The sequence below is a fragment of the Indicator indicator genome, chromosome 5, assembly GCF_027791375.1.
Source record: "Indicator indicator isolate 239-I01 chromosome 5, UM_Iind_1.1, whole genome shotgun sequence".
Classification (NCBI taxonomy): Eukaryota; Metazoa; Chordata; class Aves; order Piciformes; family Indicatoridae; genus Indicator; species Indicator indicator.
In genome coordinates, this window is record NC_072014.1 from 43,670,710 (window position 1) to 43,686,879 (window position 16,170).

The following is a 16,170-nucleotide window of genomic DNA, read 5'->3' on the forward strand; positions in this document are numbered from 1 at the left end:
TTTAGTTAATAATCCTGAGCTGAATAAATACATCCTTTATGTCATTAACATACTTGAGTAAATCCAGAGCAGAGAATAGGCAGCATTGAGATTTAGCTTTTGATTTCTGTCTTTAGTTCTGCATGGACTTTTGGGGAAACTCTGAGGAGTATCTGTACGTATTTATTGTAAAGGGAGGCAGAAAAGCAGAGCTTCTGAGCCTTCCTTAGGAGCAGTACATATTTGTTGTGCACCTTACCCTGAAACTAAATTGTAGGTCACAATATCTAAATGGTTGAATGTCTGATTCTATCTTACTGCTTTAATAGAAGGTAAGGCCTGGGGTTTATTCATGGTTTTTTCAGTCTTTTTTCTGTTTGAACACAAAAAGATCAAAACATAGCTTACATCCAAAGTCTTATTTATTGCCTGAATAATTAAAACAACTTTATATGCAAGATGCCTTAGAGTTCTATAAATTAAACTATGTCACATGCCTGCCAGTTCCTCAACTCCTGTTAGCTGGCGGAGTCTCCACTTCACTCTCATGGATTATTTTATTTTTCCTGTAGGTATTGAATCATTTCTTATGTATTCTGTTCATGAGGAAATCAGAGGAATTCCTCTTGATCCAAATGATAAAATGGATGCTTTAATGCCTATATCTGGGACTTCATTTGCTGTGGGCATAGACTTCCATGCAGGTAAATGCTATGAATCATCTATCATGTGTAGGGTAAAACTAGTGATGGGTAAATCCAGGGGGTCCTGAGACAGGCCAAGGGGGAATGGTTTGAAGCTGAGGCAGAGCAGGGTTAGAGTGGAGCTGAGGAAGAAGTTCTTGAGCAGAAGGGTGGTGAGACTCTGGCACAGGCTGCCCAGGGAGGCTGTGGCTGCCTCCTGCCTGGGGGTGTTGCAGGCCAGGCTGAATGAGACCTTGAGCAGCTGAGTCTGGTTGAGAGGTGTCCCTGGGCATGGTGGGGAGGTTGGAGGAGATGAGCTCTGAGGTCCCTTCCAGCCTGAGCCATCTGTGAATATATCTTGCACATATATTCTTTCTCTCTATCTCTCTTATGGAATAAAAATTGGATATATAAAATATGAAAAAATAAAGAATGCAGCAATATTATTTATCTCAGGGCCTTGTCTCCCTGGAATAAACAGCTCCCTCAGGAGATCCCTGGAATAAACAGCTCCCTCAGGAGATCCCCAGCTGATGCTGATGGTTTTGAAGCCAGCATGTGGGTTGCAGTGGATGTGTGCTGGTAACGCAGGGCTGTCTCGATGGAAATGCAGTGACTTCTGCTTGTCCCATCTCTTAATCAAGAGTATTTTTTGGCAGCAGAGGAGAGTAGTTTACATTGCTTGCCTGACAAGTTTAAGTAGTCAGTGAAGACAGGTTCCTACTCTAAGACCAGACGCTGGTCCTTCTCTTCCATCTTCTGGACAGACAGCTGCAGCAGAATGGCAACTGAAATGACTTAAAGCACCAAAAGAGATTCCTAGTGAAAGATTGTCAGGACATTTAAAGTTGAAGATGGATTGTGGATAGAGTAATTTTTTTGTTCATCAGTCTATTACTCCTAAATGCCACACTTTTTTCTACTTACATCTCTTTTTATCTTTTATACTGCCAAAATTCAGTCTGTGTGATTAGTGAAGGAAAAGCCTCTACAGGCAGCTTTACACTGTAGTTTTTCACACTCCTAAATATTTTAGAATAGTGATCAATAAAATAATTATCTTATAAGGAAAAAACCAACCCCAAACCACAACATATTTATTGTGATTTACAACAGGGATGGTAGATTCTGTCTGTTGTCATGGCCCTATTGTGTTATCCCTGCACTCCTGAACTTACAGTTATTATTGAAATTATTTTCTTAAAGGATTAAAAAAAAAAAAAAGGAGGAATTAAAAATGATGGCTTTGATGCCATTCTTCTGTTTACTCGGAGAAGCATTAATAAATTAATATTCATTGATATTATAGAATGATAGAATCAGTCAGGGTTGGAAGGGACCACAAGGATCATCTGGTTCCAAGCCCCCTGCCATGGGCAGGGACACTTCACACTAGATCAGCCTGGCCAGAGCCTCATCCAGCCTGGCCTTAAACACCTCCAGGGATGGAGCCTCAACCACCTCCCTGGACAACCCATTCCAGGCTCTCACCACTCTCATGGGGAAGAACTTCTTCCTCATGTCCAGTCTGACTCTCACAACTTCCATTCCCTCAGTCCTGTCACTACCTGATAGCCTAAAATGTCCCTCCCCAGCTTTCCTGTAAGTCCCCTTCAGATACTGGAAGGCCACAAGAAAGTCTCCTTGGAGCCTTCTCTTCTCCAGACTGAAGAGCGCCAACTCTCTCTGTCTGTCCTCATAGATGAGAGGAGCTCCAGCCCTCTGATCATCCTCGTGGCCCTTAATATTAAGTTATATTAATGAAATTAATTAAGTTGTATTAAATTAAGAATAATTTAAAATCAATAAATTAGCAGTTTTTACAATTATCACAGAATCACAGGATATGAGGGGTTGGAAGGGACCTCCAGAGATCATCGAGTCCAACCCTCCTGCCAGAGCAGCATCACCCAGGGCAGGTGATCTACTGATGTAGGTAGCTGCACTAATTAATCTAAGAATGATTGGGATGTGTCTGACAGGAAATGACACGATCTACTGGACAGACATGGGCCTGAACAGAATCAGCAGGTCTAAACGTGACCAAACGTGGAAAGAGGACATCGTGACAAATGGCCTGGGCAGAGTCGAAGGCATTGCTGTGGACTGGATTGCAGGTAGGGCTGAGCCTGCTTCAGCAGGGCTCTCAGCTTCTCACAGTGCACTGCTGCATCTTCAGCTCAACACTAAATAAGCTCTAAGGTTTGTATTCCAAACATGCAGAAGTATTTTTTGAAGATACCACCAGTGGAGGGTTTTTGGATTTGGGTTTTGGGGTTTTTTTGGTCTGTGTTTTTTTTTTTTTTTTTTTGGTTTGTTTAGTTGGTTTTTTTTTTTTCAGTTTTACTACAGACTGACAAAGTGATTTCAATATCTTGGGCACTGTTTCTTAGATGGACAGTCTCAAAAAGGACAGCCATGAGCACAGGTTCTACTCTAAAATGAAAGGCTGAATGAACTTGAACGTAAGCTTGAATGTAGAATAAACTTGAACATGGAAGGTTTCACCTCAACATGAGGAGAAACTTCTTTACAGTGAGGGTGATAGAGCACTGCACAGGCTGCCCAAGAGGATTGTGAAGTCTCCTACTCTGGACACATTCCAAACCCACCTGGCTTCATTCCTGTGTGAACTACCCTTGGTGATGCTGCTTTGTCAGGGGGGTTGGACTGGATGATCTCTGGATGTCCCTTCCAGCCTAAGATGTACTGTGATAGACTCAAAATTACAAATATAAGTTACATACAAGTTACAGTACAGCAGTTACATTCTGAGCCTAATTTACACAGGATTTACACACTTTTTAGGGGTCTTTTCCAGTAACTTCAAGGTGTTTTTCCTAGGTAACATCTATTGGACAGACCATGGCTTCAACCTGATTGAAGTTGCCAGGCTGAACGGCTCCTTCCGCTATGTGATTATATCCCAGGGCTTGGACCAGCCAAGATCTATTGCAGTGCACCCAGAGAAAGGGTAACGTGACCACAGCTCCTTCCATTTCTGTCACACTGCATGCTAGCTCTGAAGCTCTTAGATAAGGAAGTCAAGGCCTTCATTCTAATTGGAAAGCATTTAATAAACCCCCAAAGGATTGTATTGGAAACTGCTGCACTGGAGCTAAGCAGAGGTGGCAGGCAGAGCTCTTCAGATGCTGATGGTTGTGATCTCTGTATCACTTGTATCTCCATGGCCAACTGTACTTGGCCAAGGAGTTTTCATTTACTAAGACAATCATTGCAGATATTGCAGATATTGTGGAAGCATGCTCAAATCTGTTCTTCAGTTTCCAGCAAATCCCAGGAAGTCACATCAGGGCCACAAAGATGATCCAAGGGCTGGAGCAGCTCTGCTGTGAGGCCAAGCTGAGGGAGCTGGGGGTGTGCAGCCTGGAGAAGAGAAGGCTCCAGGAGGATCTTAGAGCTGCCTGCCAGGACCTGAAGGGATCCTACAGGAAGGCTGCAGAGTGACTTTTGCTGAGGGTGTCTAGAGACAGGCCAAGGGGGAATGGTTTGAAGCTGAGGCAGAGCAGGGTTAGAGTGGAGCTGAGGAAGAAGCTCTTCAGTCAGAGGGCGGTAAGACTCTGGCACAGGCTGCCCAGGGAGGCTGTGGCTGCCTCCTGCCTGGGGGTGTTGCAGGCCAGGTTGGATGAGACCTTAAGCAGCTGAGTCTGGTTGAGAGGTGTCCCTGGGCATGGTGGGGAGGTTGGAGGAGATGAGCTCTGAAGTCTATTCATCTCTATTCATCCAACTCTTTGTTGAGAGAAAGGACTACAGTGCAGTATTGATGAAAATAGAGGACATTCTGTCTCCTTCCAGCTCCAAACCTGTTAGCAGAGATACAGCCAAAATAATAGCAGTAGATCCTGCAAAGAATCTCCATCACTTTTCCTTGGCAATACCAAACGTACTTCCTGAGGATAAGACATTAAGCATGGGCTTAGTGGAGAAGTGGTGAACAGTGTGTTTCAAAACCTAAAATACCTGAGCAACTACCTGCTCCACAGCCAGAGGTGACACTGGACCTCATTTTCCCCAGATTCTATCACAGGAAAGCAGCCTCTGTACTCAGGGGAGTTTGCAGCCACAGCAATGAAGGAGTCTGACTTCTCCGTTGAGGCCAGGTTGATTCGAAATGCCGCTTGGATCTCTGCCATGATTTCTTCTATGGGAATGGAGACACAAGTGTGTGTTTTGCAGACTAGAGCACTGCAGCTTAGTGTTTTTGTGAATGGAGGTTGCAGCAAGAAATGACTTTATTTTCTGCATAATGCAATAGCTGTTGCCACAAGTCCTTCCAGCTGTGCTCACATAGCACCACTGGCTGCTTGGCAGGATCTGGTAGCAATCCTAACCATTTAGGGTTCATGCTGTGCTTCAGAGGAGGGTCTTCTCCAGATCCTAGTCAGAATCTGGCTGAATTGATTAGTAGATTTTTTTTTTTTGTCTGTAACGTACCAGAATGGCTGTGCTCTTCTGTTGGAGAAAAAAATTACATACATTTGTAAGCAAGAATGTTTTGTAGAAACCTGATAAAATCCTTCTGCCCAGAAGAGCTCACAAAGCTTCTTCAAAACAATAGTTAAGTTTCTAGCATCATTTTTTTCACCCTTCACACTCCTGTACAGACAGACTTCCAGAAAAGCCCCCATGAAGCCATAGGCCAAAGTGCAGTGGAGAATACTTAGATATGAATAGAGTATGACTTCTGTAACTAGAATCCATTGTGCTTGACTAGACATGCAAAAAAGGGGAAACAATGTTTTACAGTTTTTGGAGAGGGAAGATGGATCACAGCTAAGATCCAGCATTTAACAGTGGCTGTAGAGAGGAGTACATGCAAAAGCCTGGACAGAACAGTATTTAATGCTGCTATTGAAAAGCTGTACTTTTTTGTATTAAGGTGTGGATGTATTTATTTATTTTTCATTATTTGAATGGCATTATTTTCATGCAGTGCTTTCTGCTTCCACAGCTCATGGTTTTGTTTCACCAAGATTTGAAGTGTGCACCTGAACAGATGAAATAATTAGGCAGTAATAGGAACAAGATGCTTTGGAAAGAAAGAGTTCCTGCTTTTAATGGTAATGGATATTTAGAGATGCAAGAGATGCTTAGCTCTTTAGAATACTGTACTGCCACCAAAAAGCAGATAATAAAACAGGGACAAAAAGTAATTTGGAGGAGTTTAAATTATAGCACTTGAAAAAAAGAACAGTGAGGAAGAGAAATGTTGCCTGCAGAAATTAATTTGGTCTTGAAACATTGCTTAGATGTCTTGATATTGATGAGTTTGAGAGTTTGGTTTTGGAGGTCTTTAGAATACTTAAAGCATAAGAGGCCCACAGGTTAGTAATTGCTGTGCATGATTGGTAGAATAGAGGATCTCCTGTGAAGGCAGTTAAGCTTCATCTCTCTTTTGTAATGCTGTGCCACCATCTTGAGCTGTCTCCAATCAACGTTTTTCAGGGGTAGAGCAGCAATGTTTGCTCGTGAAGCAGAGCTATGCCTTGCTGTGGGAAGGTGAAGGCCTTTTCACCCTCTCTGTTATTGTCATATCTCTTTCCTTTTTATGAGGCAAAATTTTCAAAAGTATTCTCCCCTCCCCTTGCCCTGACTTCAGCTTCTTCATTTTTCTTGAAGCTTGAGTTGACAGCTCTAAGAATACAGAGGAAAATAGCAGTTATTAGATCTCACTGAATCTGCCAGTTAGCCTTGGGCACAAAGCAGGCAGCATTCAGCTGGTAGGTAACAATCTTTGTGGCCATTAAGGAAGAAGTTAAGGATGTGTAGCCCTACAGAGGAGTGTCCTTGTTCCTTCTCAGGGGTGCTGATTCACACAACAGGCACTCAAATATGACTGTTATTTTCCCCAATTAAATCATAGTTTTCTGATCAAGCTCAGAATTTTGGCTGAAATATGAAGCTAAGCTCACACTGAAATAATTCTTAGGCTTTGAAGATACCTCCTGCAAAAACATTTTGGGAATTTAATCCCTGTTTAGGGTTTGTGGCTAGGGGAGAAGTTTAAACTCTGGTTTGTTTTTTTTTTTTTCCAAAAGGAGTTTTTGTGAAGATTCTAAGCCAGCATCAAATTTCTGTCAATTCCATCTCCATCTCAGCTATGTAGCTTCTCTATGGCATAGCTGGGAAGAAGTTGAGTGACAGAGGTTCATGTATTGGTGGCACATTGCCTCCAGGGCCAGGCAGCAAACATTGCAGATAGTACTTCCCAGACCTTTGGAGAAGATGTGACAAGATCAGGTTTTTATAGCCTCCTTACTCATTTCTCTAAGTTTATATCTAAATATGTATTCAGCATTCATGCTCTGAGAGAGCACTGAGGAACTTGCATAAGATTTTTGGCAGCTACTCAGGATTTTATCTGGAGAATTCTGCTAATTATGGAGATTTATTTTTTATTTTTGTCCTCAGAGTAACAAGTCTAAGGAAAGAGCATGGAATGTTAATTTCCATTATACTGAATCCCTGCATTTCTGTAGTCAACATCCACTTGATAGCCTGTGTTAAAAACGTTCCTCTGACTTGATGCCTGAAAACAAGCTGAGCTCTGATGAGAAGTGCTGTTAATGATCTGGTTAAAGCTGCAATCTGGTTAAAGCTGCACTGAACTTAATCAGTGGTTGTTGCTATCCAGATGGTTATTAATTGTCTGTCCTAACATTTCATATTGGAGAATAAATCTGATGAAAAGCGTCTGAAGGACCCAGGGAATCCCCAGGCCTGGATGTGTTTAAAGGTGGTTTGGATGTGGTGCTTGGGGCTATGCTTTAGGGGTGAGCCTTGCAAAGTAGGGTTCTGGGTTGGACTTGGTGATCCTGAGGGTCTGTTCCAACCTGAATGCTTCTGTGGTTCTGTGACTCTTTTACATGGAGCCTTCCTATGGTGCACAAGAAGTTTTAGAAAGGGCTGTGGATACAGTATGGGAGCTGAATGAGAAGGACAACCTGGAAATGTAAGCAAGGGGAAGCTCATGCAAATCCTGACTGTTCAGCCAGTTTTTACTACAACTGAGCAGAATTTTGGGGCTATTTATTTCTATGTGACAAATAGACTCTCCCAACAGATAGCTCAGCTGTGACTCCTACTATTGGGATGAATGAATTTCTATAATCATTGAAAGACATTCCAGAGGGTTTTACAAACCCACTTGACTGTAGCACATGGACAACTTGCTTTCACAGACTAGGGAAGAAATAACCCTCCCTGAAACAGCAAACTGAAATGAAATGATTTATTTGCTTGATTATGCTAACAAGAGTGCTGCTCCATCACTAATTACAACCCTGCTGCTGGAACTGGGTTATAATATACATTAAAATTGTTGTATTTATCCACGTGGCTGGGCAATTAGCATTAAGTGCAGCAACATATTGGGCAGCACCAATTGCTTTGTAGAGTAGGGTTCTGGGTTGGGCTTGGTGATCCTGAGGGTCTGTTCCAACCTTAATGAATGTTTCTGTGATTCTGAAATGTAGTTTTAATTTAGCTAATGTAGCAGATAAATTTCCTAATGCAGTATGTTTTATAGTTAATATTCACATTACAGCTTATGTCAAGAAGCATGAGAACAAAGGTTTTGTCATAGGCAGAAAGCCCCACAGTAAGAGCCTGAGTAAGGTGGGTGTTGGTTCAGATGCTAAATATGATGAGCCTAGGATAGGATCCATACTTATTCTCCTCTGTCCCATTTTTATCTCTCTTTTTCTCATGTATCTGCAGTCATGCAGTCAAATGGAACTATTTAACCTCAGGTTGGTGTTGTGACATCACCAGACTCAGGGACAGTAATGCACAGAAGGCTTTTGTCTGACTGATACATTGCAGGACAGAGCAGCACTGGAGAGTGCTTTGCCATCTTCTGTTAGCCTTGTGTGCTAAATGATGTTTTATTCTGCTCCTAGGAATATTTGCTATAGAAATGCTTCTCTTCAGTGATTCCTTGTATGCTAGACTCAAGTATATCAACTTAGGAGAGATTTCTTGCCCAGGTTACTGTCAGTGAAGGAAGTGCTCGGTGTATGTTACCTGGCTTCCTTTTGCTATATCTAAAGGCACAGATTGTGAAGTAGGAAGGTCCAAGACATAAGTTTCATCTAGTGTCCTACTGTGCCATTAAGTATGCAGCAATAATAAATTGAGATAAGTAAGATGCAGATTCTCCTCAGGAGCATTAGGGAGAGTAGGAAATACATTTTCTTCCTAAATAAAATCCCTTTGCTCTGCCATTTCCCCCCACTGCTTCATACACAGAACATTTTGAAGTCAAATACACGTTTCTTGTGTCAGCACATTTGTTAGTAATCCAGTCTGAGAGCTTCTGTTCCAGTTCCTTGGGTCTGTTGTGTTGTTGTTTATTTTTTTTGGGTGGGGGAGAGATGAGGGGATGGTGTTGTGTTTTGTTTTGTTGTTTATTTGTTTGTTTGAGGGGGTTAGTTTCTGTTGTTTTGTTTTTCCAATTTGCTTTCCTTTTTCTAAGCACAAAGCTGGATTCTTTCAGGGATGGAATTGCACATAGATGGAATACAGTTTTAATAATTGATTCCTGTGTATCACTTTCCCAAAAATACCTCAACAGAGTGTTCTATGAAACAAGTGTTCTGATATAGTTAATCTGTTGAGATTATTTAGAGACAAGACCCTTATCATGTCTTCTCAATACCTGTTTCACAGCAATGGTTCTTTTCGTTTGCAGTTGAAGCACGGTGTTGTGTGTTTTGAACTCTTCTTTTGGTGCTAATTTTTAATTGGTGATTTCTCCCACACTTTAGGTATTTGTTTTGGACAGAGTGGGGCCAGACTCCTTGCATAGGCAAGGCACACCTGGATGGATCTGAGAGGGTGGTGCTCGTGAGCCTGGGGATCGCGTGGCCTAATGGGATTTCCATTGACTATGAGGTTGGTTCCTCTGCCTTCCAGTGCACGTCCAGATCTAGAGCACTTGTGGTGATTCATTAAAGCCAGCTTGCCTCCCACCTTGATGCCATCTTAATAACTCTTAATTAAATACCTGGACAAGGCTGTTGATGTTTCCTTTAAAATTAATCTTTAGGACAATAAATTATATTGGTGTGATGCTCGTACCGACAAGATAGAGAGGATTGACCTTGAGAGCGGAGGGCACCGGGAGATCGTGCTGGCAGGGAGCAATGTGGATATGTTTTCAGTGGCAGTCTTTGGAGCTTACATCTACTGGTCTGACAGGTAATTTATTTTACATAAGTATCTGAGCCATGGAATGTTATTTGAGTGCCAGGAGCTTCACCTTTGTAGGATGAGCCATTCCTTAGCAAGGGCACAGAAGGGACCGCAAAGGAAGGGCGCTTCTGGTGCTGAGAGCTACAGCAAAGCCGTGTCCTAGATAAGAACAGGTTCCTTCACCTTCTACTAGGTGCCCTTCAGTCATTTGTCTGGTGTGAATTAGTTGAGGATTGTTGATGAGACATCTTCAACTTTTTTGGCAGAGCACATGCCAATGGCTCTATTAGAAGAGGCCACAAGAGTGAGGCCACGGATGCTGTGACCATGAGGACTGGCCTTGGAATAAACCTGAAGGAAGTGAAAGTCTTTAATAGAGCACGAGAGAAAGGTTGGCTGTTCTTAAGGATGCTATTAACTGTTTTAATATCACCTGCTACTTTTTATGTATACTGAAGCATACCAAAAGTTAAGTAATCACTGATTTTAGCTCTGCTTTTTATCCTTTTTTTTAATTATTATTTTTTTAAAGATAAAATTAATCCACTAAAGCAAACACATAGTACAAATTCTGCTAAACTTCTTCTGAGTGGTTTGGGGTTAGATTTTCTCCCTAAAAACTTCCTGTCATCCCAGGGTTGGTGGGTTTCATTTAGGTTTTTATTTCGGTTTGTTGGTTGTCTACTGTTCTTGGAAAAAAGGCAAAACCCCAGTCCTAGGAATGAGAAGGGCCTTGAGCTCTGCTTTAAAGAGCAGCGATCTCAGGCAGCTTCAGAATCCTATTGCAAACCAGAAATTTTTTTCCCAGCTAGGGATTCCCAACCACTGTCTCTCAAAGATTGCATTTGCTGGAATTGCTTGGATTTGAGTCCAGCTTTTTTTGTGTGTGTGAGAGGAGACCTTGCAAATAATCAGATTTTGTTGATGTTCAATGTGTCATGAATTCAAGAGACACTCCCTGTGATTTATGGCATGGATTGATTACATTTTACCCTCCACAACCTGACTCAGAACAGTCTTGCTTTGAGCTGTCTTTTTTTTCTCCTAAAATTCTGGGTTTGAAGAGACCCTTGAAATACTCATTTCAGTGGGCACAGGTCATTGGAAGTCTACTGAAAATGAGTATTTTCTCAGAACAAACTGCTACCAGGCCATCCAGGAAACATTTTCCATAAATGTATTCACACAAAAAATAAAAGAAAAAGAGAGAAAAAAAGGTTAGTGTAGTGCAAGATAAACTTTTTAATACAAAGATGTCTCTGGTGCTGGCAGTGCTCAAAAGTGCCTTTAATCAGATCACAAAGACCCTGTTTCTTTCATTTACATCTTTCCTAAATAAACTATATTAAGTCTGACATGCACAATAAATCTGCATTGTGAAAGAAAACAGATTTAACAATCAGTAAGAAAAATTGGGATTTATGATCCTTTTTTTCCCAAGGGACTTTTAAATAGTTTTGTGGGGTTTTTTTAAACCTTAATTTGCAGACGTACTTGTATTCATTTTATTAAGAATTTCCGCATGGAATTTGAGTTCTGTAGGAATCATTTTGTGGATGAAAATAAATTGCACACAAAAATTCATCATTCCTTTTAACTAGACTAGAAATAGTTGATGTCTGCTTGCTTGGAAGGGCTTGAGACGGACGGAGAGAGTTGGGGTTGTTCAGCCTGGAGAAGAGAAGGCTCTGAGGAGACCTTCTTGTGGCCTTCCAGTCTCAGAAGGGTGCTTCAAGAAAGTTGGGGCGCGACTTTTTAGGATGTCAGGTAGCGACAGGACTGGGGGGAATGGAGCAAAACTAGAAGAGGGGAAATTCAGACTGGATGTTAGGAAGAAATTCTTCCCCATGAGGGTGGTGAGACACTGGCACAGGTTGCCCAGGGAGGTGGTGGAAGCCTCATCCCTGGAGGTTTTTGCAGCCAGGCTGGATGTGGCTGTGAGCAACCTGATCTAGTGTGGGGTGTCCCTGCCCATGGCAGGGGGGTTGGAACTGGATGATCCTTGAGGTCCCTTCCAACCCTGATGATTCTATGATTCATCTTCTAGAATTAGGAAAGCAAAGCAGTGGGAGAAAACCTTGATCATTTGCATGGAATTGCTTTGACTGGCAGCTGGGCTTGGTCACATCAGAAACAGAAGAAATGATTACTGAGGCTCAAAATCTTTTGCTGTTGGTTTGAAACACATAACTGAATGGTTTTGTAATAGACTTTTCAACTTTTACTAGAGTACAAATGGTTAATGTCTTTGGGATTGGATGGCAGTGAGCCAGAAGGACAAAAGGGAGAAAAACAGGTGAAAAAATGTTTTGGAATGGTTTTGTCTATCACAGTATTAATTTTATTTTCTTTTTTTAAGTTCATTGAACTGGAATAGCTAACACTGTTTAAAAAATACAAATGCAACTAGCTAGCTTCCTGACCTATTACTAAAACAAAAATACCCAACCAAGCAAAACCAAGTCAGAGAAAAGCAAACAAGAAAATAACCAGAACCACAAAACCAGACAACTTATAAACTAACCCCAACAAGAACCCACCAGCCTGTGCTACTTGTGATTAATGTTTGGGTTCTTTTTCTCTTTGTTTATTTATTTATTTAGTTTGTTTCCCCAAGCACCTGTTTTACCCTTCCTGCTGAGCTGGTCCTGCAGTGCTGGTCACAAGCAGATGGCCCAGGGAGGCTGTGGCTGCCTCCTGCCTGGGGGTGTTGCAGGCCAGGTTGGATGAGACCTTGAGCAGCTGAGTCTGGTTGAGAGGTGTCCCTGGGCATGGTGGGGAGGGTGGAGGAGATGAGCTCTGAGGTCCCTTCCAGCCTGAGCCATTCTAGGATCCTATGCATGCAGGGCATGTCCTAACTACACTAGGTTTAGAATTGGCCATTTGGAAAGTTCCTTACAGCTGGTAAAGTGTGGAAGCATTAAAGTTTTCCAGGAGAGATTTTAGACATTCAAGGATCTTTTTTAATATATTTTCCTTCTCAAGCTCTCATCCTTCCCAGCAGATATTAACTTTTCTAGCCTAATAAAACTTTCAAAGAATCTTGAAAACAAACCAAATGTAAAAGTGCATGCAGCTAAATCTCCAAATGATTTAGGTAACTCTGCAGGAATAGATCTCATGTGGTTTTGCCTGGAAACACAAAATTCCATGTTTCTAATTTTCAGAGTTAGCTTTCACCTCTTTTTTTTTTTTTTCTTATAAGTAGCTTCAGCTTGAAATGTAGCAGTTAGCAAACACAATCATCAGCTTTCAGACACCACACATTCCCTGACACTTATTCTGGATTTCTCTGTGAAAATACCCTATTTAAAGTGTTTCCTTCCCCTTCACTATGGAAAACTTCCAGAAATGGGAAAAAGAATATATGGAAAGAGCTGAGCTCCTGTATGGAAAGAGCTGTCAGAAAGAGAAACTAAATGATCTAAACTTCACTGTAACAGTGATTCATCTATAGTCCAACAAAGACAGAAGAACACAGCTCCCAATTCTTCTCAATTATTGTCATTTTAAATATTGTTTGCAGCAAATCATTGAAGTTACCAAGCTGACACTGATCTCTTAATGGTATGCATTTGTCAGAGAGGAAGTTGTTGAAGTCAGGTTTTAAAGGAAATTAGAGGAAAATGGGAGGAAATGTCTTTATGAAAGCCAGGGAGCTGGTTGAGACAGTTTTGTGCCTGTCAGAATGTGTGTTTTCCTTTTGCTAGGAATTGTCTAAAACCAGCACTGTGTTCTGCTGATGTCTGTGTTGGAATTTTGCCAACAACAGGTGTTTGAAATAAATAAATAAATAAATCTTTCAGAGCACTTGAAAAAGTCTCTAAGCCTTCAGCTGGGTATGAAAGCATAACCCATGTTATCATTCCCTGTAATAAAAACTGTTCTCTTGTGAATTGGGAAGGACATTCATTATGTTTTCTCAATAATTGCATTCTTTAATATTGTCTTTAGGTTGTGGTTAAATTTATATCCATTACTATTTTGGCCTTTTTTTTCAGTCGTGAATATTGCAGAGACAGCTTTAAGAGCAGAGTACACATGATAGCACTTAGCTCAGTAAAAACTGAACATTGTAAAAGATAGAGTCTTTTCTTTTGATGATTTTTTTTTTCTCACAGGGACTAACATTTGTGCCAAGAACAATGGTGGATGCCATCAGCTGTGCCTCTACCGGGGAGGTGCACGGAGGAGCTGTGCTTGTGCCCATGGCTACCTTGCAGAGGATGGCATTGCTTGCCTGAGACACGAAGGCTACCTCCTCTACTCAGGAAGGACCATACTAAAAAGCATCCACCTTTCAGATGAAACCAACCTAAATTCCCCAGTGAGGCCCTATGAGAATCCAGAGTACTTCAGAAACGTGATAGCTCTTGCCTTTGACTACAGCCTGCAAGGGAGAGGCACGAACCGCATCTTCTTCAGCGACGCTCACTTTGGCAACATCCAGGTCATCAGGGACAACTGGACTGGCAGGCAGGTTCTGATTGAAAGTAAGTCCAATGCTTTCCTGAAGTACATAGCTCATGTCAAGTAACTTGAAGTGAAAAGTTGATCATGACTTGATTTTACAGAATCAGAGAATGGCTGAGGCTGGAAGGGAGCATAGTGATCCTGTTCAATATCTTTACTGGTGATCTGGACAAGGGGATTGAGTCCATCATCATCAGTAAGTTTGCAGATGACACCAAGTTAGGAGCACATAGGGTAGAAGGGTCCTGCAGAGGGACCTTGACAGGCTGGATGGGTGGGCAGAGGCCAGTGGGATGAGATTTAACAAGGCTAAGTGCAGGGTTCTATACTTTGGCCACAACAACCCCAAGCAGCACTACAGGCTGGGGTCAGAGTGGCTGGAGAGCAGCCAGGCAGAGAGGGACCTGGGGGTGCTGGTTGACAGGTGCCTGAACATGAGCCAGCAGTGTGCCCAGGTGGCCAGGAGAGCCAATGGCATCCTGGCCTGCATCAGGAATAGTGTGGCCAGCAGGAGCAGGGAGGTCATTGTACCCCTGTACACAGCACTGGTCAGGCCACACCTTGAGTCCTGTGTCCAGTTCTGGGCTCTTCAATTCAAGAGAGATGTTGAGGTACTGGAACATATCCAGAGAAGGACAATGAAGCTGGGGAGGTGTCTGGAACACAGCCTTGTGAGGAGAGGCTGAGGGAGCTGGGGGTGTTTAGCCTGGAGAAGAGGTTCAGAGGAGACCTCATTGCTGTCTACAACTACCTGAAGGGAGGCTGTATCCAGGTGGGGGTTGGTCTCTTCTCCCATGCAACCAGCAGCAGAGCAAGGGGGCACAATCTCAATCTGTGCCAGGGGAGGTATAGGTTGGATGTTAGGAGGAAGTTCTTCCCAGAGAGGGTGATTGCCCATTGGAATGTGCTGCCCAGGGAGGTGGTGGAGTCACCATCCCTGGAGATGTTCAAGAGAAGCCTGGATGAGGCACTTAGTGCTGTGGTCTAGTTCATCGGATGGGGCTGGGTGATAGGTTGGACTGGATGATCTTGGAGGTCTCTTCCAACCTGGTTGATTCTGTGATTCTATGATTCTATGATCATAGAATCAGAGAATGGTCCAGGCCAGGAGGGACCTCCAAAGCTCATCCAGTCCGACATCCCCGCACTCAGCAGGGACATCCCCAACTAGATCAGGTTGCCCAGAGCCTCGTTGAGCCTCACCTTGAATATCTCCAGGGAAGGAGCATCAACCACCTCGCTGGGCAACCTGTTCCAGTGTTCCACCACCCTCGTGGTGCAGAACTTGTTCCTGATATACAATCTCAATCTGCCCTGTTCTAGTTTGAAGCCATTGTCCCTCATCCTGTCCCTGTAGCCCTTTGCAAACAGTCTCTCTCCATCCTTCCTGTAGCCCCCTTCAAGAACTGGCAGGCTGCTCTTAGGTCCCCCTGGAGCCTTCTCTTCTCCAGGCTGAACACCCCCAGCTTCCTCAGCCTGGCCTCGTAGCAGAACTGCTCCAACCCCCTGATCGTTTTCGTGGGCCTCCTCTGGACCCTCTCCATCAAGTCCATGCCCTTCCTATATTGAGGGCTCCAGACCTGCACACAGTGCTCCAGGTGAGGTCTCAGCAGAGCAGAGCAAAGTGGCAGAATCACCTCTCTGGCTCTGCTGGCAACACTGCTTTGGATGCAGCCCAGGATGTGATTTGCCTTCTGTGCTGCAAGCTCACACTGCCTGCTCCTGTCCAACTTCTCATCCACCAGCACCCCAAGTCCTTTCCCACAGGGCTGCTTTCTAACACCTCATCCCCCAGTCTGTGTTGATAGTGAGGATTGTT

General features: G+C 43.0%; 1 protein-coding gene across 1 annotated transcript in view; it reads left to right on the plus strand.

Moving 5' to 3' along the window:
• The window catches only part of LRP1B (LDL receptor related protein 1B), a 660,028-nt gene that overhangs the window by 487,975 nt on the left and 155,883 nt on the right, over nucleotides 1-16,170 (plus strand). Inside the window, exons 35-41 of the mRNA XM_054381274.1 lie at nucleotides 552-683; nucleotides 2,645-2,779; nucleotides 3,507-3,636; nucleotides 9,452-9,578; nucleotides 9,733-9,884; nucleotides 10,145-10,269; nucleotides 14,000-14,371. Coding sequence (XP_054237249.1) covers nucleotides 552-683; nucleotides 2,645-2,779; nucleotides 3,507-3,636; nucleotides 9,452-9,578; nucleotides 9,733-9,884; nucleotides 10,145-10,269; nucleotides 14,000-14,371 — 1,173 coding nt within the window. The remainder of the gene's footprint in view (nucleotides 1-551; nucleotides 684-2,644; nucleotides 2,780-3,506; nucleotides 3,637-9,451; nucleotides 9,579-9,732; nucleotides 9,885-10,144; nucleotides 10,270-13,999; nucleotides 14,372-16,170) is intronic.